Below are 19,071 nucleotides of genomic sequence, written 5' to 3'. Positions count from 1 at the left end.
TATAATGTTGAAGCCAGCATCACAAATGACCCTGCCTCGCGATAGTTTCTTAGTTCATTTATGAGCAGAGAAGAGAATGTTTCTAAAAAATTGAGGAATTAGTAGTGTTACTTAGAGATGTTGCTAAGCTTTCCAATATTTATAATGCGTGTAATAGCTAAAGGTCAAACTCATACTCAATAAATATTCATCCATTGCTTAACTGGCATTAGGTACTTCAACGTGTAATTTATGAATCTGTGTGCAAGATACCTAAAAAAGGTAACTAGGTCAGACATCTTTCTTAAAGGTGCCCTTCAAGCACCAGAGCACTGGTCAGTGATACTAGTAGAAACGTTTGATCCATAGTTCATTCTTGATTCAAATCCCTAGCTGTATCAATTCTGAGTCTTCTAAATTTGTGGACTGTGAGTTCATGCTAATTTGCATGGCTGGTTTGTGCTTAGACTAATTTTATTTCTTGTGGCGGGAAAATTAGGATTTCTAGATTCAACAGCACACTGTCATGCCCGTTTCACAGTTTTCACCTGAATCATTTGAAAAAGGATCCAGACTTTAGTCAGAGTAACGTTAGTCCATGTTCTCTTTACTGGAAGACCAATTAGAGTTTCTAAGGTTTTCTAAATTCCTATTAAGTGTTGCTGTATTCCGTGACGAGACCCAGAGGAAGAATGGCACCTGATTTGTCTTGATCTAGATTACATTAGGTAATCTGGGTGTCAGGGCATTTTCCAAGGCCGTAGAAAGATTTTATCAGCATGTAGGGAGTCAGACCAGGTCAAGAGTTAAGTGATAAATGTTCGATTTCTTCCGGTTGAGACAAGTCTGCTTTCCCTTATTGTTGATCACCCGAGCAGATAATGTTGGACTCTAAACTTTGATCATATAAAAATTAAGGGTTATTTTCTGTGACCATTCTGTCATATGTTCTTAAAAGAAAATTGAAACAATTAAGTTCTGAACACGTTTGAAATTCCCCCATAACGTTAAGTTTACTTTTTTCATTATATGTTAATATGACTGGATTTTTAATTTATCAAAAGCACCATAAAATGAAGAAATAAAGCTTGTCTTTATTTTGTGAAGAAAGCACTATTTTGTAAATGGCCTTTTCTGAACTTGTTTATTAAAAACTGTTTGGAAACAGAATAATGTTTTCCAATTAGGAGGTGTTTTCCTTTTTTTTTTTTTTAAAAAAAACCTAGGTTGCCTTTATGATGGTTTCTTTAAGAAACTTAAGGTAGATTTTTTTAATAACTTCATTTGGCCTGTTTATTACAAAACTGTTATGGAATTTCACACATCTGTTTCAGAACGCAGCTCCTCATAGACTACTGCACTGTTTCTCAATTTTAATAGGCCTCATTATCCTATAAATAAACCTACATTTTCTTACCTGATCAAGTGAGCAAACAATAGGGGTTAGATGTGGCAAACACTTTAACAAAAAGCACATGTCTAGCCGTCAGGGTGAGGTAGAGTCATATCAAGATGGCTTGAAGTTATTAATGGCAGTAAAATTTATGCTTCCTCCTGTTTTCCCAATTAAATCAAGAAGCCTTTTTTCTTAAGATTCTTCTATCACCAGCTGGTTCCAATACTCTGTGTGTGAATATTGCCTGGGGTGTCTCCATTTCTAGATGGTAAAAGCTGACCAAAGCACGCTGAGTCGATGTGGACCTGTAAGCTAGAAAGCAGTCATTGCTAAGGGCTTTATTTTGGTCCTTATCGTTTGTACCACAAGTATGCATAGTTTGGAGGGTGTATTATAAAGAAGTTGTTGTGGTATGCGCTGGATGTAATAAAAGAATACTACAGACAAGGTAATAACTGAAAACATGTTGAAAATATTTGAAAAATAAGCTACATGGCAGAATGTACAGTTGTCCGTACCACAAAAGAATGAAAATGCATCAAAAGTATTGGCCTTGACAGAACTTATTTAGTACTGTTAATGTGACAGAGCTATTGAGCTTTAATGGTCGCTTTACAATTTCAGGTTCTTATGTATTTCAAATTAAATACTTGGATACAAAAATCACTTATCCACGAAACATTGTATCACAAAATTGTTACCCTCGTATTCATACTGATCATTGTAACATACAAATTGTATTTCCCCCTCTCAGTTCATGGTTAAAAATGCTTGGTATTTATCTATTCATCTCAAATCTTTACTGGATTTGACTGTGAACAAATCTATTATAAAACAGAAGACTATCCGATATACTTGCATTTTTAAAAATTGGTCTCTCCAAATTGAAATTTTAACTAAGGCTATCTAATCAAACTGGGTATATGTATCTGTAGCATGTGCTGTGATAGCTTAAACATAAAATGTATGGAAACATGTACCAAAGATGTTCTAATACACCTTCAATATATTTTTAGTGTATTTTAATATAGTCAATGTGTATGTCTAGTAATTGTTGCAACTGTCTTTTCAGTGGTGTTTTTGCCTGTGGCGTTTTCACTATATTGATAGAGCTTTAAGGGCTCTGACTCTGTAGGCAAGTTAAAGACACTGATTTTTGGACTGTAGTGTATTCACATAGGCTTTCCAGGGGCACTATATCACCTTAATTCTACTCTGTTCTAATACAGGGTAGAATTCTAGTCCCACTTTTCTTATCTTTTCACAGGGCCTTTGGGACTTCAAAGGGAGTTTTCTGCTTTGAACGAAGACATGGCGTGTAGAAGGGAATGAGAATCTAGCGAATGATGTGGCCCATAACTTGTGTTCTCACTCTGTTTTTACAAAGTGTGGGGCTGAGTCTACTGCAGAAGCGGAAATTTGGCTTTGAGTTCTGGTGTTCAGAACTCATATTTCTGCTTGACTGAACTGTGAATGGAAAATCCCAAGTGTCTTACAAAATCAGTGGCTAAATGGTGTTTTTACTAATCACTTCAGAGATGAAAAAACCGAAGACATTTTAAAATTCAAAACCCATCAGCATGCGTTTGCCCTTTAATTGGCAGAAAATCGATCGTGAGAGCAGCCCAGAGAACTGATTTTTTTTCCTCCTTCAGCTGCTCCAGCTGAACTCCAGCTGCAAATTTCTTTAAAAAGAAAAAGAAAAAAAACAACCCTTGAATGTATTTTATAAGGGCAATAATTCCCACAAAATCAGTTACTAGAGTTAATGACCAGTTTGTTAAGGCAGTAACTGCCCTCAGCTGGGAATGACCAATTTTGGGAGAATGGCTGCACCACTGCTAAGATAATTCAGTAACACTTTCAAATAATGATCCAGCTAATTAACGGTGAATTCCTGTGGAAATCCTATCGAAGTACTTGTGACCTCTGCATTTAATAGCCAGTGAGTTCATCATGATTCATGTTTATTACCATAAATACCAAAAGAATCATAATGACTGGGCCATTTTTTTTCCACCCGGGCCTTATTACTTCAACAGATTTGACTAATCCACCTCTAGTCATTAAGCCCTCGTTCTTAAAATACTCAGTCTTTTCACTGCCCTCAAAATTCACAGGGCCACTGGTACTGTGCCAGCAACCTGACTCTTGCCGGCCTGTTTTTACTTGGGATGCCATTAGGGAATAATTGATGTCTATAAGCCTTAAAGGAGCCCTTTTGAAATGCCTGCCATTTGTAAGACGTGGAGGAATCATAGCTGGTTAGCTGGAGTTTATGGTTCTTAGTCATGAATTCTTACGAGAAAATCATACCCGCCAGCCCCCCAAATTCATTTAGGATATACAAGATGGTTGGGTTTGGTGTTTTGGGTTTTTTTGTTTTTGTTTTTGTTTTGACGTTTATGTTTCAAGAACTAAGATATCCTTTCTTTCAATGAATGAAGACTATTAGCTTCTAATAAAGGATAAGCTCTTATTTTACTTGGAGCATTTAATCTCTCTTAATGGCTGTTTATTGCTACATGATCTGCAAATTAGCCTTTAAGTAATAATAAAAGTTGGCTGCCAGGGTGCCTCTACTTTCTGTGTGCAGCTGTGTTTGAAGAGATGCATTCAGGTTACTTCCAGACAGCTCCTCACTCCAGGTAGTCACTTTGTCCTAAAATACTTGGTCTTTCATTGTAGCTGTCCGACACCTGCTAGGTGTCATACAGTGAAAGGCTGTATTCTTATCAAGTAATTAACCATTCATATAATCAGTGAGGCAGTGAATCAATGAATAAGATACCTATAGTTTATATGCTATCATTCATATATTGCAGTTCTTTAGAGGAGTAAGGAAATAATAGGTGATATGTAACAAGATATGAATTAGAATCATTAAGGTAACATCTGGGTAACAAGACCATTTATAAAATATTTACATAAGAAGGGAGTTAAATTAACTCTATAGGTATTTGTAAATCAGTTTGATTGAATTCTAGGGAACCTTTATCCAGACAAAATCTAGAAGACATATCAACAACTTGGGTGATATAGACCTGTGAGCACAAAATTGTAGTCCCTTCGGTACAATGTCATCACCTCCTTTCACACGTTCCTCAAGAAAAATAAACAGTCTCTGGGGTACTGCTGGTCACATTCCAGTTTCTTCTGTTCGGTGGTGCTCAGAATGGGGGGGGCACAGCTCTAGGTTTTCTTTGCTTCGCACATGCTGCTTAAAGATAAATGAAGTAATGTGGCTAATTGTGAGGTTTGTCCTCCGTGTTCTCGGACTTTTCTCTCTGTGTCCTTTTTTCTTGACAGCCAATCACCTCCACTACCATTCCCCACACTGGGAGTGAAAGTAAGTTCTATTCCACCCAAGAAAGCGTGAAAGAAGGAAGAGAGTCACAGTGTGTTTGTGGTGGTAGAACGCATACTGATGACGATAATCGATACTCTGTTTTTTCTCGAGATTTATTTGCACTAAGGATTTATAATCCTATGAGAATGACAGAACGATGAAGGGTTCTTATCAGAGTGGAGACTTGTAGGTGATTCTCCTAAACCCATATTCTGGGAATAGCAGAGCTTTGTAGGGAAGGGGCTGGCTAGGCCACAGGCTCAGACTATCTATACCTCTAACCCCTGACTAGCTCACCTCCGAGAAATCGTGGCCGCCTCCCAAGCCTACTTCGCCTCTAACAATGGTCTAATCTTGAGGATAGAAAAACACAGACACATGTGTATTCGGGGCGCATGACAGTACAGTTCCATTGGTAAAACAGAGACATGGTATCGCCAACATACGAATGATAACATAAGGTAACATATGAAAGGTAGCAGCCTTCTGGGTGAGGCGCAGCAGTTTTCCCAGGATCACAGGTGAGGAATTCATGAAGCACAGAGTTGCTGCAGTGCTCACAACGCCCTGGAACCCGGAAGTGGCAGAGACACACCTTGATGGACCCGTCACCATGATGCTGGGCCACCAGGACACTCCCTGTTTCAGTGTCTAGTGCCTAGTTTTTCTCATAAAATTAAACACTGCTGGAGAGTAGTTCTTGTCCAATTTAGTGAGAGGGATTTTTTTTTTTTAATGTAGCACTACTTTTTCCCCAGCTTTATTGAGGTCTAATTGATATTACCTTATGTAAGTTCGCAGTACACAATACGATGGTTTGATGGCGGTGTGTGTCACCAAGTGGTCACCACAGTAGGTGTAGATAACACATCCATCACCTCACATTGTCACAATTTCTGTGTGTGCGGTGAGAACTTTTAGGATCTACTTTCTTAGTAACTTTCTAAGATACAGTTCAGTATCGTTAACTATTGTCACCATGCCGTTTAAATATTAAAAATAGAATCAGATGTTTATTGAGAAACTTCCATGTGCCATACTGTGCCTTGTGAGAATACCAGTTGATGCCCTGTAAGAATTTCTAACCACCTTAAAATATGCCTAATATGTGGAAAAAATTCAGTGAGAATATAAAACAGTATTTTAAAACAACTCAAGTATTTTAGTAATTTTGTGCTAGGTAGACACGAAAATAAAGGTGCTGAATTTATCCTCCCTGATAAAATGTGTTTCAGATCTTCTTGATATATTACTTATTAACTAAATTTACTTACGTGCTTGATTTTTTAAAAAACTCGGAATATCTCCAAGGATTTCTCATAGCCCAGAATTTTTGAAAAGGATATGGTTTTTTGGATAAAACTATTTAGCTAAACAATTTTTCTAGCTCTAGTTTTGTCACTGACTTTGAAATCATAAATAGTTCCTAAAAATATGGTCTACCTGAAAGGTAAAATGATCACATGATATATTACAGTTCCATTTTATTTTTCAAATCTGTGATATATTATTCACTTTTCTTTTTTCAGTTTCAAGGTATATGAAACTAGAATTATTTTACCTCAGAAATTCTGAGACAATCCTTAGTCTATAGTTTAACTGTATGTAAGTTTATAGCCTTTACCATTTTATAGTCATGTACTTTTTAGTTTTATAAATAGTATTCTACTTCTTTTATCATTTTGATTATCTTTCCAGTGTCTGATTCATAGGAATTAAACACACTTTTTGTTTACTATGTCTTATACATCATCGCTTTCAATGAACGTGAACTCTGTTAATCGCATATTTTGATAAAACAGTAAGGGTGGGGAGGCCAGTTGTGTAGTGGGTTCTGAAAATGATTAATTCTTAGGTTTGTGGCTCATTATTTTTTCCAAAAAAATACCTCGTGAAATACACATTATCTCTTGGAAATTAGTCATATTTCACAGATAGTGTGATCCAAACTTTGCAATTGAAATAGGGAGTTTGAAATATTTTCCAGATTAGGCTTTATTTAATTCCATAGTTTAAAAGTTTTAATGCATTAATTTGTGTATTATACCCAAAACATTAATCCCATAAATATCAATCACCATATCCATGATTTCTTATTCCCAGGCAATGAAAACTACAAACAAATAGCAATGTGTGTTCTTTACCACATAAGCATGGATGACCGCTTTAAATCAATGTTTGCATATACTGACTGTATACCCCAGGTAAGTGGTTTACATGCTTTTAAAAAGAGCATTCAGAAAATAGAGAGTTTTCATTTTTTCTCTTGATTAGCCAGATAACTGTTTCCTTAAAATTTTTCCTCTTAAAATAACATAAATTTGTTAATAGAAAATCTGTTATATAAATTTTCTATAAGTACAGAAAATAACTTTGTTATCCCAAACCCAGAGATATTCATTTAATATTTTGGCATACTTCTTTCTGCATACTTAAAGAATAAAATATTGTCATTATATGCTATATGTGTTTATATATTATTTATTTGCTTAATAGAGCTTAAGTATTTTCCCATGTCATTGAACATTCTTCAAAAATTATTTCTAATAGTGGTATAATATTCTGTTGCATAAGTGTACCACAATTTAAATATTGTTAAATTGTGTGTTTAATATTTTCCAGTGAATCACATAAAAACAAATGTAAGTAAGTGTATGTAAGCAAATGAAATAATGTGGAATAAATATCATAGTACATAAATGCTTATCCACATCTCTGATTTTTGCTTTAAAATCCTAAAAGTAGAGTTACTAGGGCAAATTATGAACACTTATCTAGTTGACACATTGTGGCCAAATTACTGTCTAAGAAGACGTAAGTTTATTTTTCCAACTAGCATTTCATTTTTAACAACACAGGATATTATTATTTCTCTAAAATTGGAGTGTCTGTTTCTTTTTATTTGCATTTCTATGAATATTGGTGAAGTTGAACATTTTTTATATGTTTATTATCCATGTTATGTTATAAATTATTCATTCATGTCCCTTGCCAATTTTTTACATTGGCATGTTAATATTTTCATGATTAATAAAATCTATATAAAATAACTATTTTAACTCTGTCATATTACAAACATTTCCCAACTTTGTCATTTGCTCTTTAATTCTGTTTATGGTTGATGGGTTTAAGTGCTTTATGTTCTCCGATGGGAAAGTGCTTCATCAAAATTCTTTTATTTTTATAGCGCTGTTCCCAACAAAGATGTTTGCTATGACTCAGTTGCTTAATATATTTCATATGTTATGTCACTTGTCTTGAAGGAGTTTAGTGATTTCTTTTTACATGGACTATAAGGGTAGAAATTCTGTACATAGACGATTTTACTTTTAGGGAATTTACATTTATAGAATAACTATTGTGCCATTAATCTTTATTAAACTGAGCTCCAGTAATTTGATTATCTGGTGATTGAAACATTGGTTGGGCTGATTTTTAATATTATTTTCTATAAAATGATTTTCTAAAATAGATAAAGCAAAATTCCTAGATGTGTGATATACAATAAAAATAACACACTGTTAAAAACACATTAGAAGAATATGAATAATAAGTCATACTTCTTAAAATAGTTCTTCTGAAGACTTGTAAAAGGCAATTCCTTGTTAGCCTAATGTAAGTTATTAAATTTATATTACTTGAAAAGTAATTAATATGTAGCAAAAAATAGACCATGATTTCTCTTTTTGTTAATTCTTATTGACCATCCTTCTATTCATCCCAAATCTGTAAGACAGTTCTAAAATTGAATTTCCTATTCCAGAATTTTAACACTACATATAATTAAAAAACTGATAAACTCTCAAGGATAATTTCTTAGCCTTTTATGTCAGGGGATAAACTAATTATTCTTGTTTATAGGAAATAGACATCATTCAAAGGAATATACAGCATATTTTATCTAACAAGGCAAGGCTTCTTATAGAGATAACGCATGTCAGACTGTAGCCAATGCGAAGTGTAATCAAACTCTTTGTCAAACAAGTTTTCAATAAAAGAGTAGCCATGTCAAAAGGAGATTACGGGTGATTTACTGCAGTCTCACTCCATATGTTCCAAGGGTTTCTGCTTTGCAGTTTCAAAGGGTGTTCCTTTTTTCAATCCCATTTAGTGTCAGAACTTCATTGACTACAGGATATGAATTGGAAAGCAGCCAAAAAAGAATATTCTTGCCTAGATTGACCGTTTTTATCCAGATTAGATTTTTAAAAGAATAATGTGAAATAAAAGATATAAATGTAAGCTAAAAAGGGATGGCAAATTTGTTTTGTTGAATCTTGAATTTGGAGTTACCCTTCTTTTTTAGAATATATAATCTCAAACATAAAATAGAAAACTTTATTTTAAATTAAGAAACAGAAATAAGAGCTTGTTTAGGTTACTTTTGAGACCTGATTATTATGTATTGCAGTTGAAAACTATGTGTGTAGAAAATTCTCTCATACCTTGTTTAGAACAATATTCATGCATGCTTTCTTGCCGGATAATTTTCTAACACCAAATATTTCTACAATGGAGTTTTCAGAACTTTTGTGATCTGTGTTTCATGAACAGAATCTTCTAAAACTCATCCGGTGGTCAACTTTTTTATTTTCTTTTTAAAAGTTCAACCCTTGTAGGAATAGGTGAGGTTATATTACCAAATTATGTCATAAACATCCTGAAGCTTTTTAGTATGAGGCCAAATTTTGAGAAACCAAATGATACTGTGGAATATATTTGTTACTAAAGTGCTATCCAGCCTATAGCTTGTACTTTAAATGGGGCTCAATTTTGACATATTTAGGAAAAAGTTGAGGTGGTTTGATTGCCACCCAGTTCCAAATTCATTGTAAAATAAAAGAATCATGAAAAGCAAATCTGCAATTCAATTGAAATTTCCATGCTTCCTTCAGGAATTAAAAAGATATACTCCTTTCTGAGGTATTGGCTATTTGAAGTACTGTTTATGACACTAGTAAAGCTTTAAGTTCCTTTGTGAAAACTGGTTCACCTACTTATTAAATAAAGCTGTATCTGAGTTACAGAGTATTTTTACAGTTAATGTAATATTCTCTTCACTTTGAAATCATGCACATTAGTGTTTGTTTAGTAAAGATTGTCAAGTATAGCAAATGAATTTTTCAAATGAGAAGCCTAAAATAACATTGAAAGTGGGAAAGCAATTGTTCAGTGGTCATTTATATTCATGTCAGTGATCAAAAAGGATATGGAGTGTGGTCATAGTCTTTAATTACATTAGATATGTACGTAAAGGCACTTTTATAAACTGTAAAACACTATGCAAAAGTAAAGTACTATTAGTAAAATATCAAATCTTTTTCTCATTATTTTTGACCCATTCATAATCCAATTTAAATACTGCCTTCCTTACGTGTTTTATAGCTTGAACCTAAGATTGGATTAGCGTTCACTTTTGAAAATTATTTAACATTCAGAGTAGGTGATTATATATTCAACGTGCCTTGTAATCTCTCCCAATATTATGGTGCTTTGCTTCTTTTGTACTTGATTGCCTCTAATTATCCAATATATTCTCATTTTTTCCCTATTATGTCACTATTCTGCAAAATTTGGGGGCCAGGCAAGTCTTTCTTTATATATGATCTTAATGGTCTCAGTGGGTGAATTGTTTCAGGTAAGCATACTTGGGGATAACCAGGAGTTAATAGTTGTATTCTAATAATAGTTAAAAGTACACATTAACAGTTCATTGTTATTTAGACCTCTAAGATGCATGTTTTGTTTAAATAGGTGCAAATGCCATCCAGATGCTTATAAAAGTATTTATTGGTAATGGAATGGCCAATCAAAGTACATGTTTAGGTAATGATGTCATGGTGTTATTCAATATTTTACCCTGGAACAGTGTGCAAGAATCTTCATAGTGATCCACATGTTTTCCACCGCCGTTGTCCTATTTGGCCCCTCTTTGATCTCCGTGCTTCTTTTTAGCTGAATGCTGGTAAACGTCCTTTCTGACAGCCCCCTTTGCTCCTGCCTGCCATTATCTGCTGAAGTTCAGAAACCAGAGCATCACTTCAAACAGTGGAGCTAGGGAGTAGCCAGTCAGAGGAGATTCCTGAGGCATGCAGAGTTCTGCCATAATCATTCAAAGATGTTTGGGCAGGGGGTGGGGGTGGGAGAGGTGTGTGTGAATACTGAGAGCGGTGGGGGTTGGCCTCTGGTCACTGGTAAATAAGTGAAGGCAGGTGCCAGAGAGTCTAGACACAGTGATTTCAGTCGTGGGTCTTTGGCATCTGATACTCAATATGGGACTTGTCTGATTGAACCAGTATTGCCTCTTCAGTGCACAAGCTAAGCCCTTTTAGTGCCTTCCTGTTAAATTAGTAAAAGATGACAATGGACACAGTTAAAGCAGAACAAATCTAGTTTTAATATTTCCTAGTTGTCAGCAATTACACTTACTTTTGAAGTGGCATGGGCAGCAATCAAATTAAAGACATCGTGCTGCACGTAGAGTTTGAACTAAACTATTATTTTTAAATGTGAATACTTTAATTAAAATTGAAGTGTTTCTCTTTCTTATTATGAAAAAACTAATTCTATATCATGATACATTTAATTCACAGTTAGTCCTAATTTCTCTTGATTTGGGGTCGGGGGTGGGGGTTGGATAAGATTTCAAACCATGCATTATTTTTTTTTCTTAATTTCGCTCCTGATTACTTCACTACAGGATTTAAGATGGAAATTACAAAAACAAAACAACAAGCTAAAACCCTCCACTTCTCGACAAATCACCTGTAACCCCATTTTTAAGGGCAATTTTTATACTATGGGTTAATGTCAAGTAAATAGCAACAAATATTTTGCCTTCTTAAAACTTTGCTTTAATGTGACATATTTTTGTTATTTCAAAAAAACTTCTTGTATCAGTAAAAGTTTGGAAGAAATTTATAGTACATTTTTAATGAATATGAAAAACATACTAATTACATTAATTAGAGGATTGTTGCCTACAGTTTTATTAATTTATAATTTAATTTTAATTGGCAGTTAATTTATAGATAGGTAGCAAAATCTGTTAAATGTATACCCCATAAATTTAGATTATTTTTTTGCCATAGAATTTTTAAATTCTGCAACATTATCAAAGTGTTAATGATAATTTACCCAAAGATTTCATTGGCAGCAACATTTGTGGTCAAAGAGCTGTCCTCTGGGAAAAGGCATGATATGTGCCAACCATTCACCTGCTCTAGTGTTTTGTAGTTTCGGCATATAGTGAAATACAGATATAGATATAGATACATGTATATATATTTGTATTAGAATTATACCTAAGTTTCGGGAGTTTTTTGGAGAAATTGTAAGTGGATTTGTGTTTTTAATCTTGGTTTCCAGTTGTGCATTGCTAGCACATAGAAATATGATTGATTTTTGTGTATTGACCATGTATCCTTTTTGAGACTTAAAAGTTGTCTAGAACTAATATGGAGAGCAACTAAAACAAGATTTAACAGAACAGGATCTAACCAATAGTTGTTATTCACTTACTAATATAAGGCACTGGGCTGGATTTACGAAGGCATGTTGATCTAAAAAGGTATTGCCCTGAGATGAAACATAAGAAATTTTTAGGTTGTAAATTGACTTCTGTATGTTGTTAGCAATTTGACTTAGAGAAACATATCTTTACATAATATACACTAAGTTAATTTGCTGATTTACCAGTAATATAAGACTAGCTTCTCAAAACTAGAGCATAAAGTTTGTTCATTTCTCCTTTATTATAGCAACTAATTCTTATCATGAAAAATCTAGGTTACTGCTAAATGGCATATGTCGCCTACCTTTTCCTTTTTCCTCTTCTGTCTGTTGCTTTTCTAATCTTCCATCCCTTTCTCTTAACCTTAAATAGAATTATTTTCTCATTTTATACCCGTGCCCGAATAATTGGATCCAGCCTACAGCTTCAGTTATCAACCCTATATGACAATTCCGAAAACTATGTATACCTCCAGCCCAAACATTTCTTCTAAACTCAGGCTTACATTTATAACTTGTACTGAATATCTGTACTAGACTATCAAAGAGGCAACTTAAATTCAACGTATCTAAAGCCAAAATCACTATCTCCGCTTTAAAGTTTTTTCCTCCTCTAGTTTCTCCTTTTTGGTAAATGTTGGTACCACCATCCACGTTGGTGCAGAAACCTGGGTGTCATCTTTGACCCTTCCCTCCCCTCACCACAACATCTGGTCAGTTTTTACTAAATGCCATTATGATTCTCTTTCCTAGGTATATCTCTGTCCGTCCTTTTATCTCTGCCCCCTCTACCCTTCCCGGAGACCATCGTCTTACCTGGATGTTTCCTCTAGCCTTCCAGATGGTTTTCCCACAGTTTTCTTCATCTGTTTCAGCCAATTTTCTACACTGGCCAGATCTTTTTGAAACATGGATCTTATCCTAACACTTTCCTTACTTAGAAGCTTTTAATGGCTTCCCATTATGCTTAAGCTGAAGCCCCAAATCCTTAACATGTACTTCAAGAACCTGCATAATCTGGCTTTTACCTTCTTATCTCAACACTATTTCCCCCACTCCAAGCATGCTTGCCTTTTAGTGCTTCTGCAGAATCATGTTCTTTCCAGCCTTGTCAACTTTGACCAAGGTATTTTTTTTGGTCAGAATGCCCTACTTCCACACAATATTTTAAATTCCTTAAATGCATACATTTATTTCTTATTTTTCTTGTATTCGCCACTTTACTTAGTTTGTATTTACTGCTGAACACCTAGTAGTTCATTAACCATTTATTCATTTAGTTATTCAGTAGTGAAAGCGTACCACTGTGTGTTGAAAACGTAATTGTATTATGTTATTCCCAAGCAACATACAATTGAAGATAACACACGGTGATAAAATACTGCTTCGGTTTTTTGTGTGTCTTTTGGAGTAAAATATGCCCTATGCCCTATGTTTCTTGCTAGTTAATGAAGATGCTCTTTGAATGTTCGGATGAACGAATCGACTTGGAGCTCATTTCTTTCTGCATTAATCTTGCTGCTAACAAAAGGAATGTACAGCTTATCTGTGAAGGTTAGTACCTTTGAGCTTCTGAGATAACCTCTATCATATGGCAATTGGCATACGATGGAAAATAGGTAATCAGGAATTAAGAATTATAGTAGCTACGTAAATCTTATTTTTAAATAGTTTTTAAATTTGTAGCTATAATTCTTAAAGGTCAGGTAGAACATTCTTATATCATGGGTAGAAACACCCATAATATTGTATAAACCAAGATCAGTTACCCTTAATTGAAATTTGATTTTTAAAAACATTTTCTAGATGAAACAAAACTTTTTATTAATGCAAAGCAATCTGTTACAATGTAAAATGACAAAATGCAAATGTATTATTTGTTTCTATAACACTTAATAAAACGGCTTGTCATACATTATGATATTTTAGTCTGCCCAATAGTTTTTTTCTTATTTAAAAAGTATACATGTTTGTTACAAAAAGTACAAACAAGCAAATAGGAAAAAATTAAATCTTTACTCTCACTATCCAGAGATAATTATAGGTAAAATTTTGGTGCAATGCTAATACATTTTTCTAATTAAAATGGAGTTCTCTATATATATGGTGACACTTTTTTAAAGTTAATAATACAATGAATATCATTCCTTGTGATTAAATACTTTCATAAAATATAATTGCCAGTAGCTGAAAAATAATCCATTAATGGATTTTCCATAGTTTAATCTGCTATTTTGGATATTTAGTTTGTTGCCACTTCTTTTCTATTATAAACAATGCTGCAGTGATTTTACTTTCTCTGAATCTTTCCACATTTCAATTTTTATATTCTTAGGATAAATTCTTAGAGGTACAGTTTTCTGGGTCAAGGAGTACTTACATTTTTTAAATTTGTGGTACACATTCCATACAAAAGAGCACATACTATGTGATCACACTTTTGTGAAATTCTAGAATAGGCGGAACTAATCTGTTGAATAAGAAGAAGAAGAAAAGAAAAGTGATTTTATTTTGGGAATTGGATTGACTGGGGGCGGGAAGAGGGACCACAGGGAACTCCGCAGCGAATGGAAATACTCTGTGTCGTGATGTGGGTGTGAATTACACATGGGCGTACGCTTATCAGAATGAATCCATTGTATACTTAAGATTTATGCATTTCACTGTATGGAAATTGGGGTTTTTTGCAAACTGTACACAAAAAAATTCATGGAACTGAAGTGAACCTTAATTGTACTGGGGGAATTTTCGGTTTTTCTGTATCAGGAAACGGGCTGAAGATGCTCATGAAGAGAGCTCTGAAGTTCAAGGACCCATTGCTGATGAAAATGATTCGGAACATTTCCCAGCATGACGGACCGACTAAACATTTATTTATTGTAAGTATAGTTTGGGGCCTGCTGTCTCCTAAAATAGCCTGAGAACTGAAACTTTACAGTGCTACACTTGGAATGTAGCTCTCGTCAAATATTAACTCATGACTCAAGTCGGCTCTCCGTTATCCACTTCCTTGTAAGTTTAGCTCCTAGAAGATTCCACCTGGATTTTAATATTGCTTTTGTTTTCTGATCCCTACCCCAACCCTTCTGCCCTCATTCCAGTTTTCTTGCCTTAAACCCATTAACTGTAGGCTCCTTTAGTCATTCGGCTCAAGATTATTACAACACAAGAAATACGTTTGATACTTTTTTTTTTTTCTATGAGGTAAGTTGACTTCTGCAGAAATCATATTTTAAATTTATATTAAAATTCTATTTTATTCAGGATTATGTTGGGGATCTCGCAGCCCAGATCTCTAATGATGAAGAGGAGGAGTTCGTGATTGAATGTTTGGGAACTCTTGCAAATTTGACCATTCCAGACTTAGACTGGGAATTGGTCCTTAAGGAATACAAGTTGGTTCCGTACCTCAAGGACAAACTGAAACCAGGTCTGTGCTGAGAATTCCACTTCTGTCTAATCATCAGTTGTTTCTTTGTGGTATGAACCAGGCTGCTAGAGAAGTATTTTGTGACCATTGTTATACTAGTAACACATTTTCTCGCGCACTGCTAGTTCTAGCTCTAGCTCTAGTTTCTTTCTCCCACAAAGGTGGCCACGAGGCCCCCTCTTATATGCATTGACTTTTTTTCCTAGTATGTTTTCTTAATGTTAGTTTTCCTTCCCTATCCTGCCTTCTTTCTTCTTTTTTTAACTCCTGCCTTTTTAAAATTACCAAATGCCATTGCCCTCTGCACATGCATATAGATGCACACACAAAGTTCCTTGGGGCATCCAAGTGAGTCTTCTGTTTTCTGTGTTTAAGTTGTCCTTGAGTCGTATTTCCAGAGACTAACATCTACTTCTCTACTGCCCTTCCCCACCACCACGAACTGTCATTAGTGAACATGGAAATTTGGGAAAAGACAAATATATAGCCATGTTAAGGATTCACAAGGAGTGCTTGCTGGCTCTCAGTGTCTTTCCTGTGCGTGAACACAGGGTGTGGTTTGCCTTCGCCAGGTTCTGCAGAAGATGACCTTGTTTTGGAGGTGGTCATCATGATTGGGACTGTGTCCATGGATGACTCCTGTGCTGCCCTGCTGGCCAAGTCGGGGATCATCCCTGCACTCATTGAACTGCTGAATGGTAACGCATCACTTACCTCAGTCTGTTTTTATGCTACTATATTAATGGGTTTTGAGTTTAAAATTTTAAATGTCAAATAGAGTCTGGAATCATGGAAGGTTATTTATCTTGTTACATGAATCATAGCAACTTAGATTATACGGTTAGAAAAATGAATCACATATGAGATCGAGCGATATCAAAGAGCTTTAGTTTGCAAAGCTAACAGTGTCGCTACAAAGCGATTCAGGACCAGTTTTACAGGTACTGCCGTCCTCTCATCAGCCTCAAACAACTCATGTTCTGTCATTTCTTCTTCCTGTCGAGCTTTCTGTTGGTCGAATTGAAACTCCCATCTTGTACAAACCCTTTTTAAAATGTCTTGATTTCTAATTAGGAAAGTTCCTTTGGAAGCTAATTCTCAGCATCATATTCCCTCCTAGGTCCAGACATAATATTGTCCTCTAAACCTTCTGCCATGAAGAGGGTGTTCTCTGTGCTGTCTGTCAAATGTGGCTCTTCAGTACCTGGAATGTGGCTGTTGGGACTGAGTTGTTCATTTAATCACATTTGAATCAGCCGCAGTGGCTTATGGCTCCCTACTGGACAGCAGAGGCCTCAGGAGAGTCTTTCCCTTAGCTTTGTATTACTCTTAAGGGGCCAGGGTTCACTGTTCTCCACACCGCATGCAGAATGTATCTGCATCTAATGTTATTCTGTTAGGGCCAAGCTTTCTAGGACCTTGTATTCGTCTGCCCAGGCTGCCATTAACAAAATTCCATAGACTGGGCAGTGTACACAACAGTTGTTTTCTCACAGTGCTGGAGGCTGGGAGTCCAAGATCAGGGTGCCCGCCGATTGGTTCCTGGTGAGGTCTTTCTTCCTGGCTTGCAGACGGCCACCTTCTCAGTGTGTCCTCACACCCTCACATGGCAGGAGGAGAGGGGGCAGGGAGGGAGACAGCACTTGCGAGTGCTCTGGAATCTCTTCTCAGGAGGACCAGAAATCCATCCTTATGACCTCATTTAACCTTAATGACTTCCTCATAGCCTGTCTCCAAGTGCAGTCACATTCGGGGTTGGGGTGCCAGCATACGGATTGTGAAGGAATACAATTCAGCCCACAGTAGATATTCCACTTAGAAAGGAGCTCAGAGGATAGAAGTGAAATATACTAATACGAGGAGCCTGGGAAGGTACCCTAGTCTCAGTCTTTCCCATGCAGGGTATAAGAGATATGCATTTTCTGTTATTTTTTCATAGACTTTTTTGAAGTGGAACATGAAAAGTGCACAAATTATAAGTAGATATAGCCCAATGAGTTTCCAAAGTGAGCACACCCATATTATTCTCACTCACATGTGGAAATAAAATATTTTCAGCACGTAAAAGCCCTCCTTCTGCCCACAACAGTCATTATTAACTTTCCCAAGTGGTTTCTGTCCTTTCTTTTATCACCCTAGATTGATTCTGCCTGGTTTCAAACTTTGTATCGACAGAATCTGGTTTCTTTTTGCCCTATGTTATAAATGCCATATTCATCTGTGTTGTGTACAGGGTGTGTTTCTTCTCATTGCTGTGTAAATACACCACTATTTATCCTTTCTACTACTGATGCATAACAGGGTGGGTGGTGGTGGTGTTTTAAGGTAGAGCAGTAGTCCGAATAACGCCCTTACGAACATTCTTAAACTTTTGTGAGCGTATTTCCTCATTTCTATTGAACACATACCTAAGGAGTACAGTTGTTGAGTGGTGGGGTACGCATCCCTTTGGCTTTAGTAAATAATAGCAGTCTTTTTTCCGGAGCAGTCGTACCAATTCCCAGCCTCCTAGCGATGTTCTAAACTGCAGTGCTCTCCGTCACCAGCAGGTCTGGGCACTGCCGGCCTCTTGTATGGCAGCCTTTGCAGTGGTATCTCACTGTGGCTTTAGTGTGCATTTCCCTCATGATGAGCAAAATTGAGTACCTGTTTGTGTTCATTGGCCACTTAGGAATGGCCAATAAAGTGAAGTGCCTATTTCAGTCCTTTGCCTATTATTCTCTTTGGAGAATTTTTAAGTTTGATTTGTAAATTCTTTGAGGTAATGCGTTTTAATAGGTCATCTAGGTATAATGCCTCCATATTTGAAGTATTCCTATATCTAACACAGTGGACACTTGAACACGCTGGTTTAACTGTGTGCGTGGATTTGTTCTAGTAAATGCATGTCCTAGTTTTGATCCACGGTTGGGAGTCTGCGGACTGACTGTGTTGCTCCAAGCCATTTGATATGAGTGATGATGCATCTACAGGGAGTTCTAGAACCAACCCCCGTGGGCACCAAGGGGCAACTTAAGTTTCAGGGGAGTCAAAAGTCAGATGCGGATTTTCCACTGCACAGAGGTCAGCACCCCTAACCTTTCCACCTCCCCGCACTGTTCAAGGGTCAGCTGTATATACTTACCTTGATACTTCCTTCTCACAGCCCGGAGTTTTCAGGTCAGAAATAATTAAGAGAAACTAGGTGAGGTGAAAGTGAAGACAATGTTGCTGGCAGAGTGATGTTGAAGATTTTGTGGTGAGCTAGGGAAGCTGGAACAAAATGGCCTGTGTCCTCGAATCGCTGTCCCACCCTGATTGTGACTGAGAAAGCGCCGATGTGTCAGAGCAGGCTGGCAGGGCAACTGAGTGCTATGCTGGGTGTTGATGTTCTCTCATGGGATTACCCCAGGCAGCGGCTGTTTC

At 36.1% G+C, this 19,071-nt stretch overlaps 1 protein-coding gene across 2 annotated transcripts in view; it reads left to right on the top strand.

Moving 5' to 3' along the window:
* The window catches only part of KIFAP3 (kinesin associated protein 3), a 113,300-nt gene that overhangs the window by 41,814 nt on the left and 52,415 nt on the right, over positions 1 to 19,071 (top strand). For both annotated transcript variants that reach the window (XM_019716383.3, XM_019716384.3), the window contains exons 11-15: positions 6,828 to 6,928; positions 13,682 to 13,790; positions 15,003 to 15,115; positions 15,501 to 15,666; positions 16,239 to 16,364. In XM_019716383.3, the coding sequence (XP_019571942.1) occupies positions 6,828 to 6,928; positions 13,682 to 13,790; positions 15,003 to 15,115; positions 15,501 to 15,666; positions 16,239 to 16,364 (615 nt within the window). The remainder of the gene's footprint in view (positions 1 to 6,827; positions 6,929 to 13,681; positions 13,791 to 15,002; positions 15,116 to 15,500; positions 15,667 to 16,238; positions 16,365 to 19,071) is intronic.

The sequence above is a fragment of the Rhinolophus sinicus genome, chromosome 11 (assembly GCF_057876585.1).
Source record: "Rhinolophus sinicus isolate RSI-liver-muscle chromosome 11, RSI-T2T, whole genome shotgun sequence".
NCBI classification, from domain to species: Eukaryota; Metazoa; Chordata; class Mammalia; order Chiroptera; family Rhinolophidae; genus Rhinolophus; species Rhinolophus sinicus.
Note: the sequence above shows the minus strand (reverse complement) of the source record. Positions and strands in the feature narration are given on the sequence as shown.